The sequence below is a fragment of the Drosophila busckii genome, chromosome X (assembly GCF_011750605.1).
Source record: "Drosophila busckii strain San Diego stock center, stock number 13000-0081.31 chromosome X, ASM1175060v1, whole genome shotgun sequence".
Classification (NCBI taxonomy): domain Eukaryota; kingdom Metazoa; phylum Arthropoda; class Insecta; order Diptera; family Drosophilidae; genus Drosophila; species Drosophila busckii.
This window is the reverse complement of record NC_046608.1, coordinates 19,757,082-19,775,673: the sequence shown is the minus strand read 5'-3', so window position 1 is coordinate 19,775,673 and position 18,592 is coordinate 19,757,082. Positions and strand designations below refer to the sequence as shown.

The following is an 18,592-nucleotide window of genomic DNA, read 5'->3' as shown; positions in this document are numbered from 1 at the left end:
TTTATAGTATATATATATATATGGTATATTGTAGCTGTTACCAGCTAGCAACAAATACTAGGCATCATTCAATTGAATAAAAAAGTTTCGAAGTTCATTGTACTAAGTCGTTCTTTTTGTTCATTTGATTATATTTTGTTTTGTTTATCAAGTGATTTAATGTATTCATCTCGCTTCAACTCTCTTTTATGGAAAATACAGTGCTACATTTTATAAGTCATTCATAATAATATTTATATACGTGTACTTATTATTAATTATTTCACATGTTCTTGTGAATAAATATCCGAATCAGAAGAATCTGAACTTATTCATATCGCTCATTTCATTTGTTCGTTCATTTGAGAACGAGCCAACGTTAGCTACAATTTGGCAACACTAAACATAAGTGTTAAAATTGTTGTCGAGCGTAGAGGTTGTGTCGGAGTTTTGTGCGGATGTTTTGTGCAAAATTATAAACAATAAGCATAAATACGTGCGCGCAACGCAAAAGAAATAGCAAACAGCAATTTAAGAAGAAAACAATACACGCTTGGAGCACATACGAAACGCGTGCGTTTACAGTTAAAGTAAGTGAAAAATACACCTATTTTTTTTTTGTGCTGTAGAAATTTTAACAGAATTTAAAGCAAAAAAGAAAACAACATAAAGAAGAAGAAGCTTAAGAGAGGCGGCTACTAAAAGTGATTACGAAAAGTATGTTTTGCGTTGCATTTTGATATAAAAAAAATACGAAGAAGAGAAGCATTGCTTTCTTTTTATTATATTTTTGTTATAGTGAGCGTGTGTGCAAGTGTGAGTTTACATTATTTTTTATGTGCGCTCTCAATTGTTGTATGTGTGTGTGCATGAGCTCCAAACTATTGAGTTAATTAATAAATAATAACAATAGCGAAGCCGCCAAGAACAAAAAAAAACAAAAAGGGCGACAGCATTATTTTTTTTTTTTTTTTGTAAAGAAAGCAATCAGCTTTTGTCTGTGTGCGTGCGTGGCTGGCATGCGTATGGGTATGAGAAAGCAATAAAACCAAGCCCAATGTGTGTGTATGTGTGTGTGCTGCAAAAGTGAAATTTTTAACTTGATTTTTGCATTTATTATTAAAACTTGTATCAAATAGACACATTGTTGTTGTTTTTGATTGGCAACGCCTTTTTATAAACGCCGCACCCACCCCGCTTGACCTTATTACACACACACACACACACACACACACACACACATGCATGTGTTGTTCCCCTTCCTTGCCGTGCTCTGCTTACACCCGCATTTTTGCATTTTATGCGTTGTTTGTTGACTCATTCTTGCGCTATGTGAACTTTTTTTTCTACAAATTCTACACACAATGTTGCTTCGCTATCTGACTCTCTTCCTCTTACACTCTCTCTCTTTCTCTATTTGCGTGTGTGTGTGTGTGTCCAGTGCGGTTCTCATGTGTCAATTTTTAGCAACTTTGCAATGAAGAATCGCAAAATGTAACTAAACTATGTATGCATGTATATTAAAGCTCTTATCAGCAACAAAGCAACTCACTTACGCTCTCTCGCGCTCTTTATACTACGATCACATGCTTTTGGCGCTCTTTATTCTTAACCCAACAACAAGCGCGCTAGCGAGTTGTCGCCCAAGATGCAAAAATTCCTATGACAAATCACTGAGTTTATAACTTTTTTTTAGACTATGAAATATTAGTTGTTTTTTCAAGAGTTTACTTTTACACTTAGCTTCATATCAAATACGCATACATGCGCATGCATTTGTATATATATGTGTGTGTGTGTGTGCAGTAGAAATTCAAGATCAAGTGGCTAACTTTTCATGTATTCGACACATGCATAGAATTCTTATCTTAATAAAATTCTATAAATAAAAGAGTTGCTTACAATTGTTGAACAGTTAATAAATAAATAAAATAATTGTTTATAATAAAGCAATAAAATATTTTCTAAAAGTAATATAAATTTGATAGACAAACTCACATTGTTTATTATAACAAATTGTTAAGTTAACTTAACTTGTATATTTTTTATAAATTAAGCCAACGTTGCTTAAAATTTTTGTTGATTGCATGTCATAACATGTTGCTTGCTTTTATGAATAGGTCGCTAGACTAATCAACAACTTCTGCTGCTGCTGCTTCTTGCCTGCCCATTAGGCAAAGCAACGGCATAATGTGCCAAAAAGAAAAACAACACAATGCGTGCCGAATTCACTTCCCCCCTCTTAAGAATAATAAAATAAAGAGTAGCAGCAACAAGAACTTTGCGTTACCGTACGGTAGGCTCCAAATCGAAGCGCAGTTATTGATTTGGAAGATATGTATGCCGAGGTTTTTTTTTTTTGTTGTATGTCTCGTGTCTAAATGGATTGTTGCTGTCTCTTTCTAGCTTTTCTGCGCTCTCTTATTAGCGCTTGCTTATTATTTTTTTTTTTGGGTCAAAGTTGCGTCTTTTAGTCGTCGCATACTAACAATGACAAATTTTAGCATATTTGCAATAATTGTTGCTGTTTTTTTTTTTGTTATACTCTTGTCTGGCTATCTCGCTCCCACTACGTGAGAAATTGCAATGCAAATTGCTGCAAAATATGAACAATAATGAACATTAACATTATTATTATTATAATCTGTAGTCATGATGACACAATTCTGTAGCCCCAAAGACTGTTGCCAAGTCTTGAATTGAACAAGCGCTGCTTTTGTTTATTATTTTTATCGTTGTTGGATCTTAAAGTTTTTTTGTTGAGGCAATTTTTTATTATTATTAACTGAAAGCTATTTTATTAGTTGCAAAAATTGGCTGTAATTTGCATTAGTTTAATATATTTTATACCATTTATTTTTATTATATTTTATTAGTTGCAAAAATTAGCTGTAATCTGCGCTAGTTTAATATATTTTATACATATATTTTTATTATATTTTGCTGCTCTTTTTTTGCTGAGTTTTATTAACTAATTATGCTTTACAGTTGTCTTTGTCTATATGCCTGACATAGATAGATTATAGTTACTAGCTAAGATATAGACACTATCTGTAGTCTATTAGCCACGTTAGATAGCGGCAGTTGAGACTTAATTTTCTTTTTTGTACTGCTGTCTTCACAGGCTTTTGTTGTTTACGCTTTCGTTGGTGTAATTTTCTCATCCCAAGATGTTTGTCAAAAGTAGAAAATTACGCTTGCAGCGCAGACACAATAGACATGCACAAACATGCATACATTTGTCAAGATTTGCAGATTTTTTTTTTTTTTTTTTGAGCTGAAATCTAACACTTCCTTCCAACGTAGTTCGCCCCTCCCACGCTTTGAGTCTATGCTGTGAATTTAAGTTGAATTTGGTACTCTATATGTATAACTAGTATGTCTATATTCGCCTTGAACTTGGCCCCCACGTTGTGTGTGCGATGCGTAGAAAGTTAAAGAGATCAAAGATGAAAACTTGTTTCCATTCCACAACGCTATAAATAGTAGCAGCAGCCCAAAGATGAGGCAAACAGTTAAACATGCTACAGCTATACAAGTAGCTTTAAATGGTTAAACAATATACACATTTCATAAAATTAACTATATGTATTTATGAGTTGCTGTCTATTGTTTATACACTTGACATTGAAGCTCACTTTGAGTGTGAGTCAGCAGCAGCAAGTTTTTCGTTTTTTTTTTTTTAAAGCTGTCCCTATAATTTATTAATAGAGCTGCAGCTACTAAACAACTTTTAGTTTAGCTGCAGTTCAAAGTTAGCCAAGGGTATCAAAAAGTTCAGCTAGCAAAATTTTCTTTTTCTTTTTGTCACAACTGAGTGCGCACAGCTCTAACAGTTAACAGTTACACAAATGCCAAGGCAAAAAGCAGCAGCATAAAAAACAACAACAAAATGTATAAAAAACTAGCATTTTGTTGCTTAGAGAACCGGGAACAACACACATTTGTAATGGAATGCAAAAAAACACAGAAATTAAGTTAGACAACCAGTTTTTTTTTTTTTTGTAGTTTTGTTCAAATGTCTGCGAAGCGTTGGGAACCAAATGCAAAAGCAATTTTGAAAAAATAAATTTATAGCCTTAGAGGCAACTAAAACTTAGGCATATGTGACTGGAGAGCCTATAATTTATGCATTACTGCATTGCAATTCTAAGTGCTTATTAAGAAAGAGCAAGCAACAGCGAACCAGAGAGAGAGGGAGAGAGAGAGAGAGCGAGTTATAACATGTTTTAAATCTTGGGAAATATGCTAAGTCTTATTGAAGTTCTATTGAGATAGAAACAAATTGCTGCAGCTCTAAAGTTATTATAGACTCTAGTCTTAATTTTGTATTTTTTATAATCGATAGTATCGATAATGTTACTATCTATTATATCAGCGCAGTTATCATAACTTTTATAAAAAAAATACGCTAGACTTTTACTTCAATTTAATATTATAATTATATGTAGCTTAAATTTTTAATTTCTTAAATTTAATGCTGTTAATCGATAGTATCGATAATGTTACTATCTAATACGCTAGACTTTTACTGCATATTAATATTAAATTTATATGTAGCTTTAATTTTTAATTGCTTAAATTAAATGCTGTTAATCGATACTATCGATAATGTGTGTTAGCTACTATCGAACAGGCCAGCCTAGATTTCAAATATTTATAGCAAAAGTTTTAAGCTGCAAACTTAAATAATTCTTAAATTTACATTTTGCTTTGACTTTCACTTTTTTGAGTGTTTTTTTTTATAATAAAAAACAATAAGTTAAAAGCCTTGCGCTATTTTATGTTGCTAATTTATAAAACATTATTTAAATATTACAAATAGGTTTATTTTATGACAAAAGTAAACAAAGCATGGCTAATTAATTAAAAAGCAATTACACTTAATTTTCTTTTATGACAAAGTTTGTGCGCAACTTTAGCATGAACATAAATCCAACTTAAAAGAGCAGACAAACTAACAGTTATTGTACTTTACACAAGTAAAGTTAAGTTTTGCTTTTTTATTGGCCCTTGCCCTTCGCATTTTTCTTATTTTTGCTCACATCAAGTTGATGCGCGGTTTATTGAACTTAATCTTGACGGAAGTTGCTAAAGTAAAAAAAGCGACTTCTTCACATGTGTGTGTGTGTGTGTGTGTGTGTACTACAATTGTATTTGTATTTGTTGTTGGCGCAGCAATTGCCAAAGTGCAGCAAATACATAAAAAGCAAAGCAAGAAGTTCTAATAAAATAAATCAAATGCAGCACAAACAGACGATGCTGCTTAGAAAAGTTTTCTACGAATTATTTGTACAACAAAATAAAACGAATCAAACGAATCGAATTGAATTGAATCTCTTAAGCGTATTACAATTGAAGTTGAAGTCCTTTTAATAATATTAATAAGAGCAGATTATATAGAAATTGCAGCATTTTGATTTGCTTTTCTTAGAAATTCTCATTAGCGAGTGCTTACTGTAGCACTTAGTGCTTTATTTTCTTTACTTTGATGTTGCTGTTTGCTTTTATGTTTGAACATCTATAGCTTAAGTAAATATTTAAAAACATTGTCAAGTTGATAAATTAGTCTATGCTCTATAATTTATTATTTAATATACACTGCGCCAAAAAAGAGTAAAATTTAAATGCGACAACTAATCGATTGCACTTATAATTTCGATTTTCAACACAGACTATTGACTGGCGTCAAGGTTAATTATAATGAAAAATAATTATAGCAACAACAGCAAGTAGTTTATAACAAATTCCATTAATTTAACAGTTAGCTTTCAGTCAAAAGCAAACACGCACGCAATTCAACTGGCGCATAAGAGAGAGAGGGGAGGGTAGGGTAGGGGAAACCGTAACTAATGGTTGCTGCTTTTTGGCCTAGAAGCCAAAGCCAAAGCCAGCCGGCTAACTCTCTCTCAAGACTCTCTTCTGGACACTCCGTGGCTAACAACTGTATTAAAATCACACGTCCCCCTTTAGCACTTTACACTTGCCACAACTTGAAGTTGAAGTTGACTGACTGCACTTTATTTACTTTGCAAGGCGCCGCTGTGTGCATTAATTTTAATTCACTTTTGACATTTAGAGGGAATGCTGAAGTTGTGCTGAAATTATGTAACTGTTAATGGGAAAAACTGTTGGGTAGAAAATAATAAAGATACATAGAGAGATAAATGGATGGATAGAGAGATAAATGGATAGATAGAGGGATAAATGGATGGGTAGATAAATGAATGGATAAATAGATAAATGCATAGATAGATAGATAAATGCATAGATAGATAGATGGATAGATAGATAGATGGATAGATAGATAGATAAATATATAAATGGATGGATAGATAGCTATATAGATGGATAGATAGATATATAGATGGATAGATAGATAAATGGATAGATAGAAAGAAAAATGGATAGATAGATGAATGGATGGATAAATAGATGGATAGATAGATAAATGGATAGAAAGATAAATGGATAGAAAGATAAATGGATAGATAGATGAATGGATGGATAAATAGATGGATAGATAGATGGATAGATAGATGAATGGATAGATGGATAGATAGATAGATGGATGAATAAAAAGATGGATAGATAAATGGTTAGATAGAGATAGATGAATAGACATATAGATAATTATAATTATATAATATAGATAATTTGTTGCCAAGAGCTAAAATGTATAATAATGAATGTATAAGTGTATAAGTCTGAATATAAGTGGCTAGTATAAGAGTTGCGCTATAGATGCTAAAAAATATAAATACTTGGGCTTTATTTAACAGCGAATTTAATAAGTAATAAAATAAAATAAATAATTGTCTGTTTAAAAGATTGATTAAGCTAATAAGGCAAACAAATAATTTTTTGTTTATATATTACATATAAATAACTAAAGATGAATCTGCATTATTGTTTCTATAACATTTTATTCATATATATGCTTTATTTCAATTATTTTTTAACAAAGTGTATGCCTTAGTTGTGTGCTACTTTCAACACTTTGTTATTTTAGTTATATTTCTGTTGAACTTTGCATGTTTCTCAGCTCCGGCACCTACACATGCTTAAGCCACCACCAAAGTTTTTGGGCTCTAACCTTTAGGCCAACATGCGCTCTCCCCCTTTTGCTTTGCTGCTACTTCTTCTGCTGCTGCTGCGCTCTCCTTCGCTCTATCCCTTTTAGTGCTTCATGCTTGAGCGCGCTGCACACTTTGCACACAAATGACGTCATTTATGCAACCACCAAAAATTCTAGTATAAACAATAGCCACACAACAGTCCTAGACCCCAAATAATATAAAACTAGAAATTATGCGTAATAAATAAAGAGCCAGGCGCACTCTATAAAGGCAACAGTTGCTGCTTTTGCTTTTGCTTTTAATTTCTTTATAAATTTGTTCAACTTTTTATTGTACAACATTCCTTCGTTTTCACTAAATTTCACTCTTGTGCCTCTGTTCAAAATCAACTTTTAAGCAAATAAATAACAATTGTTGCTGCCTAGATCAATATTATGGCAAACGCAATGCGCAAAGCAAAAATGTTTAGAAAATATAAGAGCCAGAAAACCAATTTCAATTACAAATGTGTTGTTTGCATTGAATTTTTGGCTAACGATTTGTTTAAATGTTTGCTTGCCTGTGCTTTTCGAAACTACAGTTGACTCAATTTAGCTAAAGTATGTTACAAAAATAGCTAGCAATAGGTAGAAAAAAGCTAAAGCAGCTTAAATACTTAAATTAATTAAATAAAACAAATAATTTTACTGCTTTAAAAAATAAAAATAAAGAATAGTGAAGGCTAAACAAAAATTGTAGCTAAAATATATTACCAAAATAGCTAGAAAAAGCTACCAAATAAATAAAGATAAATATTTATGAAGCAAAAAATGTTTGGGCTGCAAAAGTTTATTTATTAATGCATTAAATAAATTTAAAAAAAAATAGTTTACTGCTTAAGAAATTTTTTGCTGACTTCTAAAAAAATTGTTTTAAAGAATTATTAAATTTAGTTTAAGTTTAATACATAAATTTAAAATAGTTTTTGCTTAAGAAATTAAAAAAAAAATAGTTGACTTCTAAAAAAAATTATTCAATGAAAATATTAAATTTAATTTGAGTTGAGCTTTAGTTTTGTTTTAATTTATTATTTTATTTTCTCTTTGTTTTAACGTATGCAAAAATATAAAATGCAAGCAAGCTAAAATGCAAATGCTTATAAAAATATTAAACTATAGAGAACATAGCACAAGTGCTTACAATTATAATCAACAACTTATAAAGCGCTTAGTAGCAATGTCTAACTGTCTGTCTGTCCGTCTATCTATCTATCTGTTCTAATTCGCTGCTGGCCGCGCTGCTCATCTATCGGTTTGTCTATTTAGCTTGTCAGCATGTTGCCGTTTCAAATGACGTCATGCCCCAACAGCAAAAGCATTGAAAACAGTTTTCGCTTTGCGTATAAAAATTAATTTCCGCAAATGCAAACAAACCGAGGCAAAAATAGAAGTTCTATTTTATACAGTTTTTGGTTTTGAGTCTCATTTGTTTGTACGCAATTGCAAATGATTTTTTTTTTTGTTTAAACAATGTTTTTTGTTGTTGCTACACACACACACACATGCGTTTAATTTCATGGCATGTTTGCCAAATTTAATTGAGCAGCCAGTTCTGCAATTTTGTTTCTCAAAATTTTCATTGCGGTTTTGTTGTTAAAATTTGTTAAATAAACAATAGTTAACGTATTTTTAGTTTGATAAATTAAAGTTCTGCAAGCGCTAAAAATAAATTGCTTTTAAAGCATTTTAACCTTGGCCTATAGCCTGTTTGCCATATAATGTAAACTAAATTAGCTTAAAAAGCAAAATATCTTCAAGTGAAAAATGCCATTAAAAAAAATTAAGAAAGAAAATGAAAACAATTTGCGTCACAAATCGAAAATGTTGTTAACAATTGTGGTGGCTAAACTCAAATAAAAATTCCAAATTAAATTTATAAAAATTATTGCTTACTATTAATCTTTTTATAAATAAAAATTATCACAAATAGTTAATTTAATGCATTTAAAGTGGCTGGAAAAAATTAAATAAAATATTACAATGCTTATAATAAATATAAATATATTTACTATTAATAATATGTGGTTAAAATTTTATATTGATAACATTACATGTTTTATTTTACTTAAAAATTTTTCGCTCAGTGTATGTTCATTGCAAGTTATTCATGTACATGTTGTACACGCTTATAATTATTTACAGCGCTGCTTGCATTAAATTGAAATTAATTTGTTATTGTAGATAGCTAATCAAAAATTGATTTCATTAGCGCCTATTTTCACAGTTTCTCTCTCTGTGTGTGTGTAACGCTGCGTATGAGTAATATTTTTCAGCTGCAAGCAAGCTTATATATTATTTTTCAATTAATATATTTTTTTTTATTAGCTTTCGCGTCGCACGTTGCGTATGAGTAATGTGCAATTAAAGAACAAACTTTTTTTCAGCTTGCTGTTAGTTTTTTTTTTATAGACTTAGATAACTATATGTATGTATATATATATTTTGAACTCGTACAATTGTTAGCTTTTGTTTTTATTATTTTGGGTGTGGGAGTTGGCATTACTCATACGCCGCATGGCACATTTATTTATGTTATTGCTTGTGCTACGCTTTCAACTTGTTGCACATGCTTAGCTACGCTGATTTTTTTTGTTATAGTTGCTATGACAATGTGGAGCAAGCCAACAACTCATGTAACCGCAACAAATACAACAACAACAAAAAAATACAATTCAATGTCAGTTGTGTTTTTTTTGTTGAGTTTTCTGTGTCATCTTTGCGTATTTGATTTCCCACACATCTGCACAATATTCTCATATTTTGCGGTCTGTCAATTGTTTGTTACGACAGCAGCCGTCATTGGCAATAGCAACGAAGTTAGTTCATAATATATATCTATATATATGTTTATAGCTTTGTGCTAAATTGGAACAGACTAATGGGCAGCAGCTTATGAGCTTCAAAGCAAACATTTTGTGTCATATTTGGGCGCCAGGACAAGCTAAAAAAGATAAAAAGACATTGAAATAAAATAAAGCAAATGTTTTATTTATTTTATTGCTTTTAATTTCATTTATTACTTTCATTTAATAAGTTGCATATAAATAATGAAACAATCAATAGTTATAGCTACAAAAAGCCACATAAATAAAATAGAGTAAAATATATTTCTATATTAAATTAAATTAATTAATGGCTTGTTTATTTTGTATTAAATTTAGTTTATATTTTCTTTTCATAAATTTAACTAAAAACGATAAAACAAATAAACTTATACACACTTTGAATTGTTTGCATATTAAATTGAATTTCATTAATGGCTTGTTTATTTTTTAATAAATTTAATTGCATATTTTGCTAGTTTATACTTTCATTTGATAAATTTAAAAATAATTTAGTATTGTTATATAACTAAAAACAATAAATAAAAGTAAACATATACACACTTTTAATTTGTTTCTAAATTAAATTTAATTTCATTAATGGCTTGTTTAATTTTTATTAAATTTCATTGCATTTTTTACTCTTTTATATTTCATTTAATATTATTTTAACAAGAATTTAATATTAAAAACAATAACAAGTAAACAACACACTTTGATTAAATTTCAATGCTTATTTATATTTCATTTGATATTATTTTGAATTTAATATTGTTAAAGATAAATAAGAAATATAAAATAAGCAAATACACACTGCATTTATTTTTATAAAATATAATTGTACTTATTGCTTCACATTCATTGCATTTAATATTGTTTCATAAATTGTTAAATGCATTTAAAAAAGTTGCACATGTCCGCTCTTCCTCTTCCTCTTCTTATTCATTATTACTTGCCACATGCAATTTGCGGCTCATGTTGCAAATAGGCAGTTTAACTGTTTTTGTCGCTTTTAGTGCATAAAAAGCAGCCTCACTATTTTCTTTAAGCGCAAATCGACAAATGAAGCATAAAAAAATAAATATATATATACAAAGCTATAGACGTATGTAGAAAGAAAACTACAAAAGGCAGAGACAGCGAGCGAGTTGAATGAACTTTGAACACAGCTAAACAAAAACGAACGTGCAACAAAAAACAACAACAGCAAGACACACACACACACACATGTACATAATGCAGAGCTAGTCAAAATGACGCTTTAGGCCAATTTGGTGTTGCTGTTGTTGCCTTAACTGTTTTTGTTTGCCGCCAGTTTGCAATTAGCCTTTTGTCTGCGTCAATTGCAATAAATTAAGGCATAAAATTACGTAGATATTGAGAAAATGACAAAACATGACGCAGCATATGGCAAAGGCGACACGTGGCGAGCCAACAAAATTCGTTATTTAAACTTTATTTGGCTGCTTGAATGCATAAGAAAAATATTTATAATAATATAAGAGTAATAAAAATAAATATTTTATGCATTTAACGCAATGTTGCTCATTAGTTGACTCCACATAGTTATAAAAGCATACACCACGCACTAGTTAGGGGGGGGGCTGAGTGCCGTTAGCCAGTCAGGCATGCCTTATATAGTTCAATTGTCATACGGTTGAATAAACCTGAGCCGAGCGCCCCGAACAACAAACGCGTTGTCGACAGCCAACAATTGGCAGCTTATTGTCGCCTGTTAAAATGCAGGAAACACAAATGGACAGCGCAAAAAAACATAAACATAAAACAGAAATAGAAAAAAAGAAAGCGCTGCAGCTGCAGCCGACTGCCATATACACTTTTTATTGAAATTGACTGGCAAGCAAATAAAATATATTTAATTCATTTTTACTGCATTAAATACAAAATAATTTTATAATATGACAAAAATAAGTGCAATTATATTTTTCTATTTTTATTTATGCACATTTATTTTGTATTTTGGTTTTAATTCTGTAGCAAAATGTATTGTTTAATTAAATTAATTATAACAAAATATTTGTAAATATAACAATAAGTGAAAATATTTTTATTTATGCGCATTTATTAAAAATATGACAAAAAATAAGTGAAATTATATTTTTCTAAATACACTTTTTATTGAAATTTGTATTATTTTTTTATTGTTTCATTTCTGTAGCAAAATGTATGATTTAATTAAATTCGATACATAAAAGTTAAACATATGAACTAAAATAAGTGAAATTATAATAATTTTCTATTTTTCAATTAATTAATAATTATTATATTGTATTTTTGTTTCAATTCTGTAAAAAAGAGCAAAAATTAATTATTTTTGTAATAATTATAATACAATGAATTTAAAAATATGAAGCAAACTATGTCAATTTAAATGTTGCTTTGGCATATAGCTAATGTTATATATTTATTTAAAATAATTAATGAATAATTTGCTATTTTTGCTCAAATGCTGTTATAAAATATTTCATTAAATTAGCTATTATAATTATAATTTGAAGCATTTATGTGCTTAGTGCAACTCTAAGTTACCCTTGCACGCAACAGCTGCTGCCAAAGTGTATCAACGAATATATATCTAATTGCTTAGCTTTTTCTCTAATTGCAGTTACGTTGCGGGAACTCTAGACTAGTGTGAGTGTTGGAGTCTCAACACCACCCCCAAAGCAAAATACAGTTCTCTCTACACATCACGGACTGACGCCCCCAAACCCTCCCACAGCAAATATGAGCAAGAAACCAACAGCGGGCCCAGCGCTCCACAAGGTAATCATGGTGGGCAGCGGCGGTGTTGGCAAATCCGCGCTCACTCTGCAGTTCATGTACGACGAGTTCGTGGAGGACTATGAGCCCACCAAGGCCGATAGCTATAGGAAAAAGGTGAGAGCCCCTTTACACACATTTATATATATATATATATATAGTTGACAATATGTTGCTTGATGATGCGCGCGTAGGTTGTGCTAGATGGCGAGGAAGTACAAATAGATATTTTAGATACAGCCGGCCAGGAGGATTATGCCGCAATCAGAGATAATTATTTTCGCAGCGGCGAAGGATTTCTCTGTGTCTTCTCAATCACAGACGATGAGAGCTTCCAGGCCACCCAGGAATTCAGGTGAGTGTCTTCAAGTTGGCGCATCACACACAAGTGTTCACTAATTAGTCAGAGCTGCTTGCTGCGTTTTTAATTTGCGCACAAGCTGAAAAAGGGGGCTTAGGTCCTTAGAATATGTAGGCACAAATTTATGTGCGAAAAAGGCGCAGCACTTTGCAATAAAATTTTAAAAATATATTAATATAATAATGCATTCAATTAGACTTATAAATAATAACACACATTAAAAAAGATTAAAGCAAGAAGCAAGAAAATTCATTTTAAAACTGTTTAGAGGTTCGAAAAGTTTTATTCTTATATAAAACAGAATAAAAACATAAACTACAAAAGAAAATATTTTTAAAACTGTTTGGTTTGGTTAGGTTTGAAAATTTGTATGCTTTCATGTTTAATGACTTAAGAATACGCGCAATAAAATTATAGATTGATGAATAATAAGTAATATAAATTCATAAACATCAACACATATAAAAATGTATAAGAACATTATAGAAAATATTCTTTGCTGTTTAAAAAACTATAAGAACAAATATAGAAAGAGATTAAACTACAAAAGAAATTAATTTGAAAACTGATTATTATATTAGACAAAAAGTATAACAAATACTGCAAAAAAATATAAGCTACAAAATAAATTAAATTAAAAATAGGGAATAGAGATATCAAAAGTATTTATTCTTTCATGATTAAGCGGCACTCGATCAAATTATCGCTTGGTAATAATTAATAACATTTAATTTTTATTTAATTTGAAAGTATTAAAACAAATATAGAAAAATTGTATAAACTAAAAAAGAAATTCATTTAAAAATGCCTGAGACTAATTTTTATTCTTTAAGGCTTAAGAAAGTATAAAAGCAAATATAGAAAAAAATAATGTTTAATTAAAAATTGTTTAACGCGTTAGGCAGCTGAAATGTTTAATTATCGATTGATTTTTTTAATGTTTTGAAATTAAATGCTAATAAAATAATTTAAAAATGATATTGCTCAATGCTTAAGGATTTTATGCTTTAATTTTATTTCTCAAAGTATAAAAGCAAATATAAAAAAGTTATATTATATTAACACAAAAGAAATGCAATTAAAAATTGTGAGGCAGCGTAAAATATTTGCTGCTTTTATGTTTAATTAGTTAAGAGCGCCGCTCGATAAAATTATCGATTGATGTAGTGAGCATAGCAGTAAAAAAAAAGCAACATAAAGGGACTTGCGTGCGTTTAAGCATTTATGTTGATTTTTATGAGCGAACTTTTTTCTTTTTTATGAGCTCATGCGGAGGTTAAAACAACAGCAGAGAGTAAAAAGCGAAGCCGCTTGAGGGGGCGGCTTAATTTAATAGACAACAAATGCCGCGTAATTGAGCGCTTATAATTTTTTGTTATACATATGACTCAACCGCTCTACCCCCAACTCACCCTCTCTCTCTCTCTTTCGCACACTATAGAGAACAAATATTGCGCGTGAAAAACGATGAGAGCATACCGTTCCTGCTGGTGGGCAACAAATGCGATCTGAATGATAAGCGCAAGGTGCCACTTAATGAATGCCAGCAACGCGCCCAACAGTGGACCGTGCCCTATGTGGAGACCTCAGCCAAGACCCGCGAGAATGTTGACAAGGTAAGTGCCGCCCACTTGACGCCCACTCACTTAAAATAAGCCTACAATTTATATATATATATAAGCTATAAAATAATAATAATATTTGCAGCAAAGAGAACTCAACCAATTGGCTACAATTTGCAAATAAATTGCAATTTATTTTTACTTTATTTATTTAAAGAAAATCAATATTAAACTTATACTTTTTGCCAAATTGTTTATTAATGGCTATCATAATAATTAATAGTAAAGCATAAACAAATTGCACTACTACTATAAACACAACTCTTGAGTTTTTTATAATTATTTATTAATTAATTAATAAATAATTCTTGAGTTTATAGCAGCTTAAAAAAAATACTAAAATATTTCAATAAATAAAAATAAGTAATTATAAAAGTTAAATATTAATATAACAACAAATAATTAAAAATTATGCAGATTTTTATATGAATTTAATTAAGTCTAGCAGCTAAAATTCAAGCGTTTTATTTTTTAAACTTTTAAGCAGTATTTATTATATTTATGTATAACGTTGACACACACACACACACACACTGAAATCAAAGGCTAACATATTTGAGCGCACCCATTGTACTCTTGTTGTTATTTATTATGTGTTTATTTATATATTTTAACTTAATTTTTGTGTCGTACCCAAGCCAAGCAGCGTTGCCTTCTATTGCTATAAACTATAAACACACATATAAACATTTATAGTCAACACCCTACTAAACAATCAAAGCTCTGCTATATATTTATTTGTTATATATTATACTATATACATATCAAGATATATATATATCACTCTGTACAATCTATCTACTATTATTATTATTCAATCCAACAATTGCAGGTATTTTTTGATTTGATGCGCGAAATAAGATCACGAAAAACCGAAGATTCAAAAGCAACAAGCGGGCGTGCTAAAGATAGATGCAAGAAGCGGAGACTTAAGTGTACCCTACTTTAGGCATTAGGTGCATACAAACAAAAAAAATACTCAAAATACAACAAAAAGAAACTATTGTTTTTCTCTTTTGTTTATTAGCTATTTGCCTTTTAACTTAACTCACTTTGGTTTTTCCTTTTTCTTGCTACCTCTGTAATTATCTTCTTCTTAGTTACCTTAGCTTCTGCCCACACACACACACACACACACACACAAACTTAACTTGCGCTTTGGCTTTTTGCAATACTCAAAACAAAACACAATTTATATACTAAAAAGTTTGCTTAACAAATATTTAATTTTTAAACTAATTAGAGTTGAATTTATTAACAAACTAAACTTACTACTTATATATTGGCAGTTTAAGCAATGTATTTATATTTGCAGCTAAGTCTTGCATGTGCTGCTTATATTTTAATTCATTTTTTATGGTGCGGAATATTTAACCATTAGTCTAGAATTTTGATAAAAAAAAAGTTTTCTATAAAGAGTTTTGAGATATATTTCAACGCAGAAAGCTTTTTTGTTATAATAAATATAGTTATAGATTGAATTAAACCCTAAAATAAGGAGATAAAAATAAGATGAGATTAAATACATTATATTTAATATTACTATCAATAATATTGATAAGCTTAGATTCATTGGAATTGAAAACTTAGTTTGAAATCTTTTTATTAGCTCTTTTCTTTTATAAAAGAAAATGATTTGTTGGGAGGAAAATTTTTTGTAGCATTAAAAATAAAGTTCAGTTCAAAATTCTGGTTAGAATTTAATATTTATCAACACTACATCAATAGATTTATGTTTGAAACAGTTTTGAAAAACGTTTTCTTAACTTCAAATAAAAGAAAAGGACTTACGAAATTTAAGCTCTTCTGTTTATTTTGAACTTAAATCTATTGCTAACTTTTGATCAACGTTGTAATGTCTTTAACTTTAAACACTTTGCAGCACTAACAAAAAAAGCAACTGACAACACTGTACAGAGCTAAACTTATAGAATTTCTAGGTAGTTAGCAATATTTTAAGCATAGCTTATTATTTTTATGAACTCTACTTTAAGCACTTAACAACACTGAGGCACACACACATACATAGCCATATGTATATACACTCACACACACACACTTACTATATATGAAATTAAAACAAATTTAGCATATTTGTTGGTTTTTTGCTCTTACTTTTAAATTAATTGGCTTTTGTTTATATTATTTATATATAATTTTAGTTAATTTAAATTGAATGGTGTTTGCTTTCGGTTCTATTTAGTTCTAGACAAAATTTTCTTGTAACCATAGAACCAAAAAACTATATAGAACAATTAACAAATTGTATTTTTGTTTGTCTAAATATTAATGCAACGCTTTATTTTATATAAACAGGTATTTTACGATCTAATCAGGGATATATCATCACGTAAAAAGCAACGTCAGAATGATGTCAAGGAGCCGACAAAGCCCTCACCTTGCTGCCAATTGTTGTAAGCACAACAACAACAATAAAAATAACAAAAAAAAAAAACAACTACGAACATGCAACAGCAGCAAAGGCCTCTACTCCCAGCAACAACAACAAAGAGAATTAATAAATGTGTTATGTTTATAGTATATAAAAAAAAAAAAGAAAAAACAACAACAAATAATAGCAATTTATTCAAAATTTAATTTTCCAACAAACACAGACACGCTGATAAAAACATTAATTAATTATGCATTAAAACATATGTAATATAATTAAATATATATATACACACAAACAGCATACATTATATACATATGGCATACATAATAACTACCAACTCTATATAAATATTATTTACTAGGCCACAGCTTTTTTATTTTGTAATTTCAACTTTGAAAACTTTACGCTATTTGCTCCTAGTAATTATAAATACACGCAGACATACACAATTGTAATAATTTCATTTCAAATTTCTTTGTTGATATATATATTTTTTTGTTTTTGTGTATAAAGTAGTAGCGAAATGTTAAACAATAAATAATTAAAAATCAAATGCTTAAGAACTAAAAACTTACACACACACACAGAAAAGCTTTTTATATATATATACACTACATGCATAAATATTATATATGAATATATATAGTTTAACATATTTGTTAAATTCAGCGACAGGTTGAGAGACAAAGAAACAGCATTAATTAATAGCAAAAACTGCAAACTCTCCATTTATTATTAAAGAAAAACTAAAAAAAAAAAACTATTTGAGAAAAGAAACAAAAACAAAGAAACTTTTATGCAATTTTTGTAATTTTCTAACTGAGAGCCCTATGAGAAAGAAAGATAAAAATAAAGTAATGAATAAAATAATAATAATAAAAGCATAGCAGCTGCTTGTTAAAATAAATTCTCTTGAAACATTTTCCGTTTGCATACTGTATTTTAATATTTAAGCTATTATTATTATAATTATGATTATACTATTATTACTATGCTAATTGTAATGATAATGCAAACTACATTTAATTTTTATTAAATACATAAGTTATTGCAATCGATACATTTTTTTTATCCTTTTTTTTTGTAAAATTTTTTTTATTTATATATGTATAATGAGAACAGAAAGCAGCAGAAAGAAAAGCACATTTTTCTATACACTTTCTTTCTTAATATCACATACAACACAACAACAACAAAATGCAGTACGATATAGTATATATACATATTGCATATGTAACAAATTGTTAGCAACAATATTGAAAGCATTTTTTGTCGTCTCCTTTTTTTTAATTATTATAAAAATACTGGTATGAGCATACGTGTAGCTTGACTCTGAAATAAACAAAAAAAAACTATGAACAATTATAAATTTGTATGTATTGTAAAACTTGCAGGACATTAAAAGGACATGCATTTTCGTACTGCTGGGCATCCAAACTATCGAACTGCATACTAGGATATCCAGCATATCGCAAAAATATATTGTTGAGCAAGTTCGTTGCCTAAGTCTTTTTT

General features: G+C 29.5%; 1 protein-coding gene across 2 annotated transcripts; it reads left to right on the top strand.

The window, feature by feature from the left end:
* Nucleotides 1–400: 400 nt before the first annotated feature.
* LOC108605749 (ras-related protein Ral-a) lies at nucleotides 401–17,141 on the top strand. Of its 2 annotated transcripts, XM_017995548.1 has the most exons (6): nucleotides 401–569; nucleotides 12,545–12,816; nucleotides 12,894–13,054; nucleotides 14,502–14,676; nucleotides 15,515–15,638; nucleotides 16,999–17,085. In XM_017995548.1, the coding sequence occupies exons 2-5, from the start codon at nucleotides 12,664–12,666 to the stop codon at nucleotides 15,629–15,631; spliced, it is 606 nt and encodes a 201-aa protein (XP_017851037.1). In that variant the 5' UTR covers nucleotides 401–569; nucleotides 12,545–12,663; the 3' UTR covers nucleotides 15,632–15,638; nucleotides 16,999–17,085. The 2 variants fall into 2 exon arrangements, with proteins under 2 accessions (XP_017851037.1, XP_017851038.1); XM_017995549.1 differs by lacking the exon at nucleotides 15,515–15,638 and having other exon boundaries at nucleotides 16,999–17,141.
* Nucleotides 17,142–18,592: the final 1,451 nt, after the last annotated feature.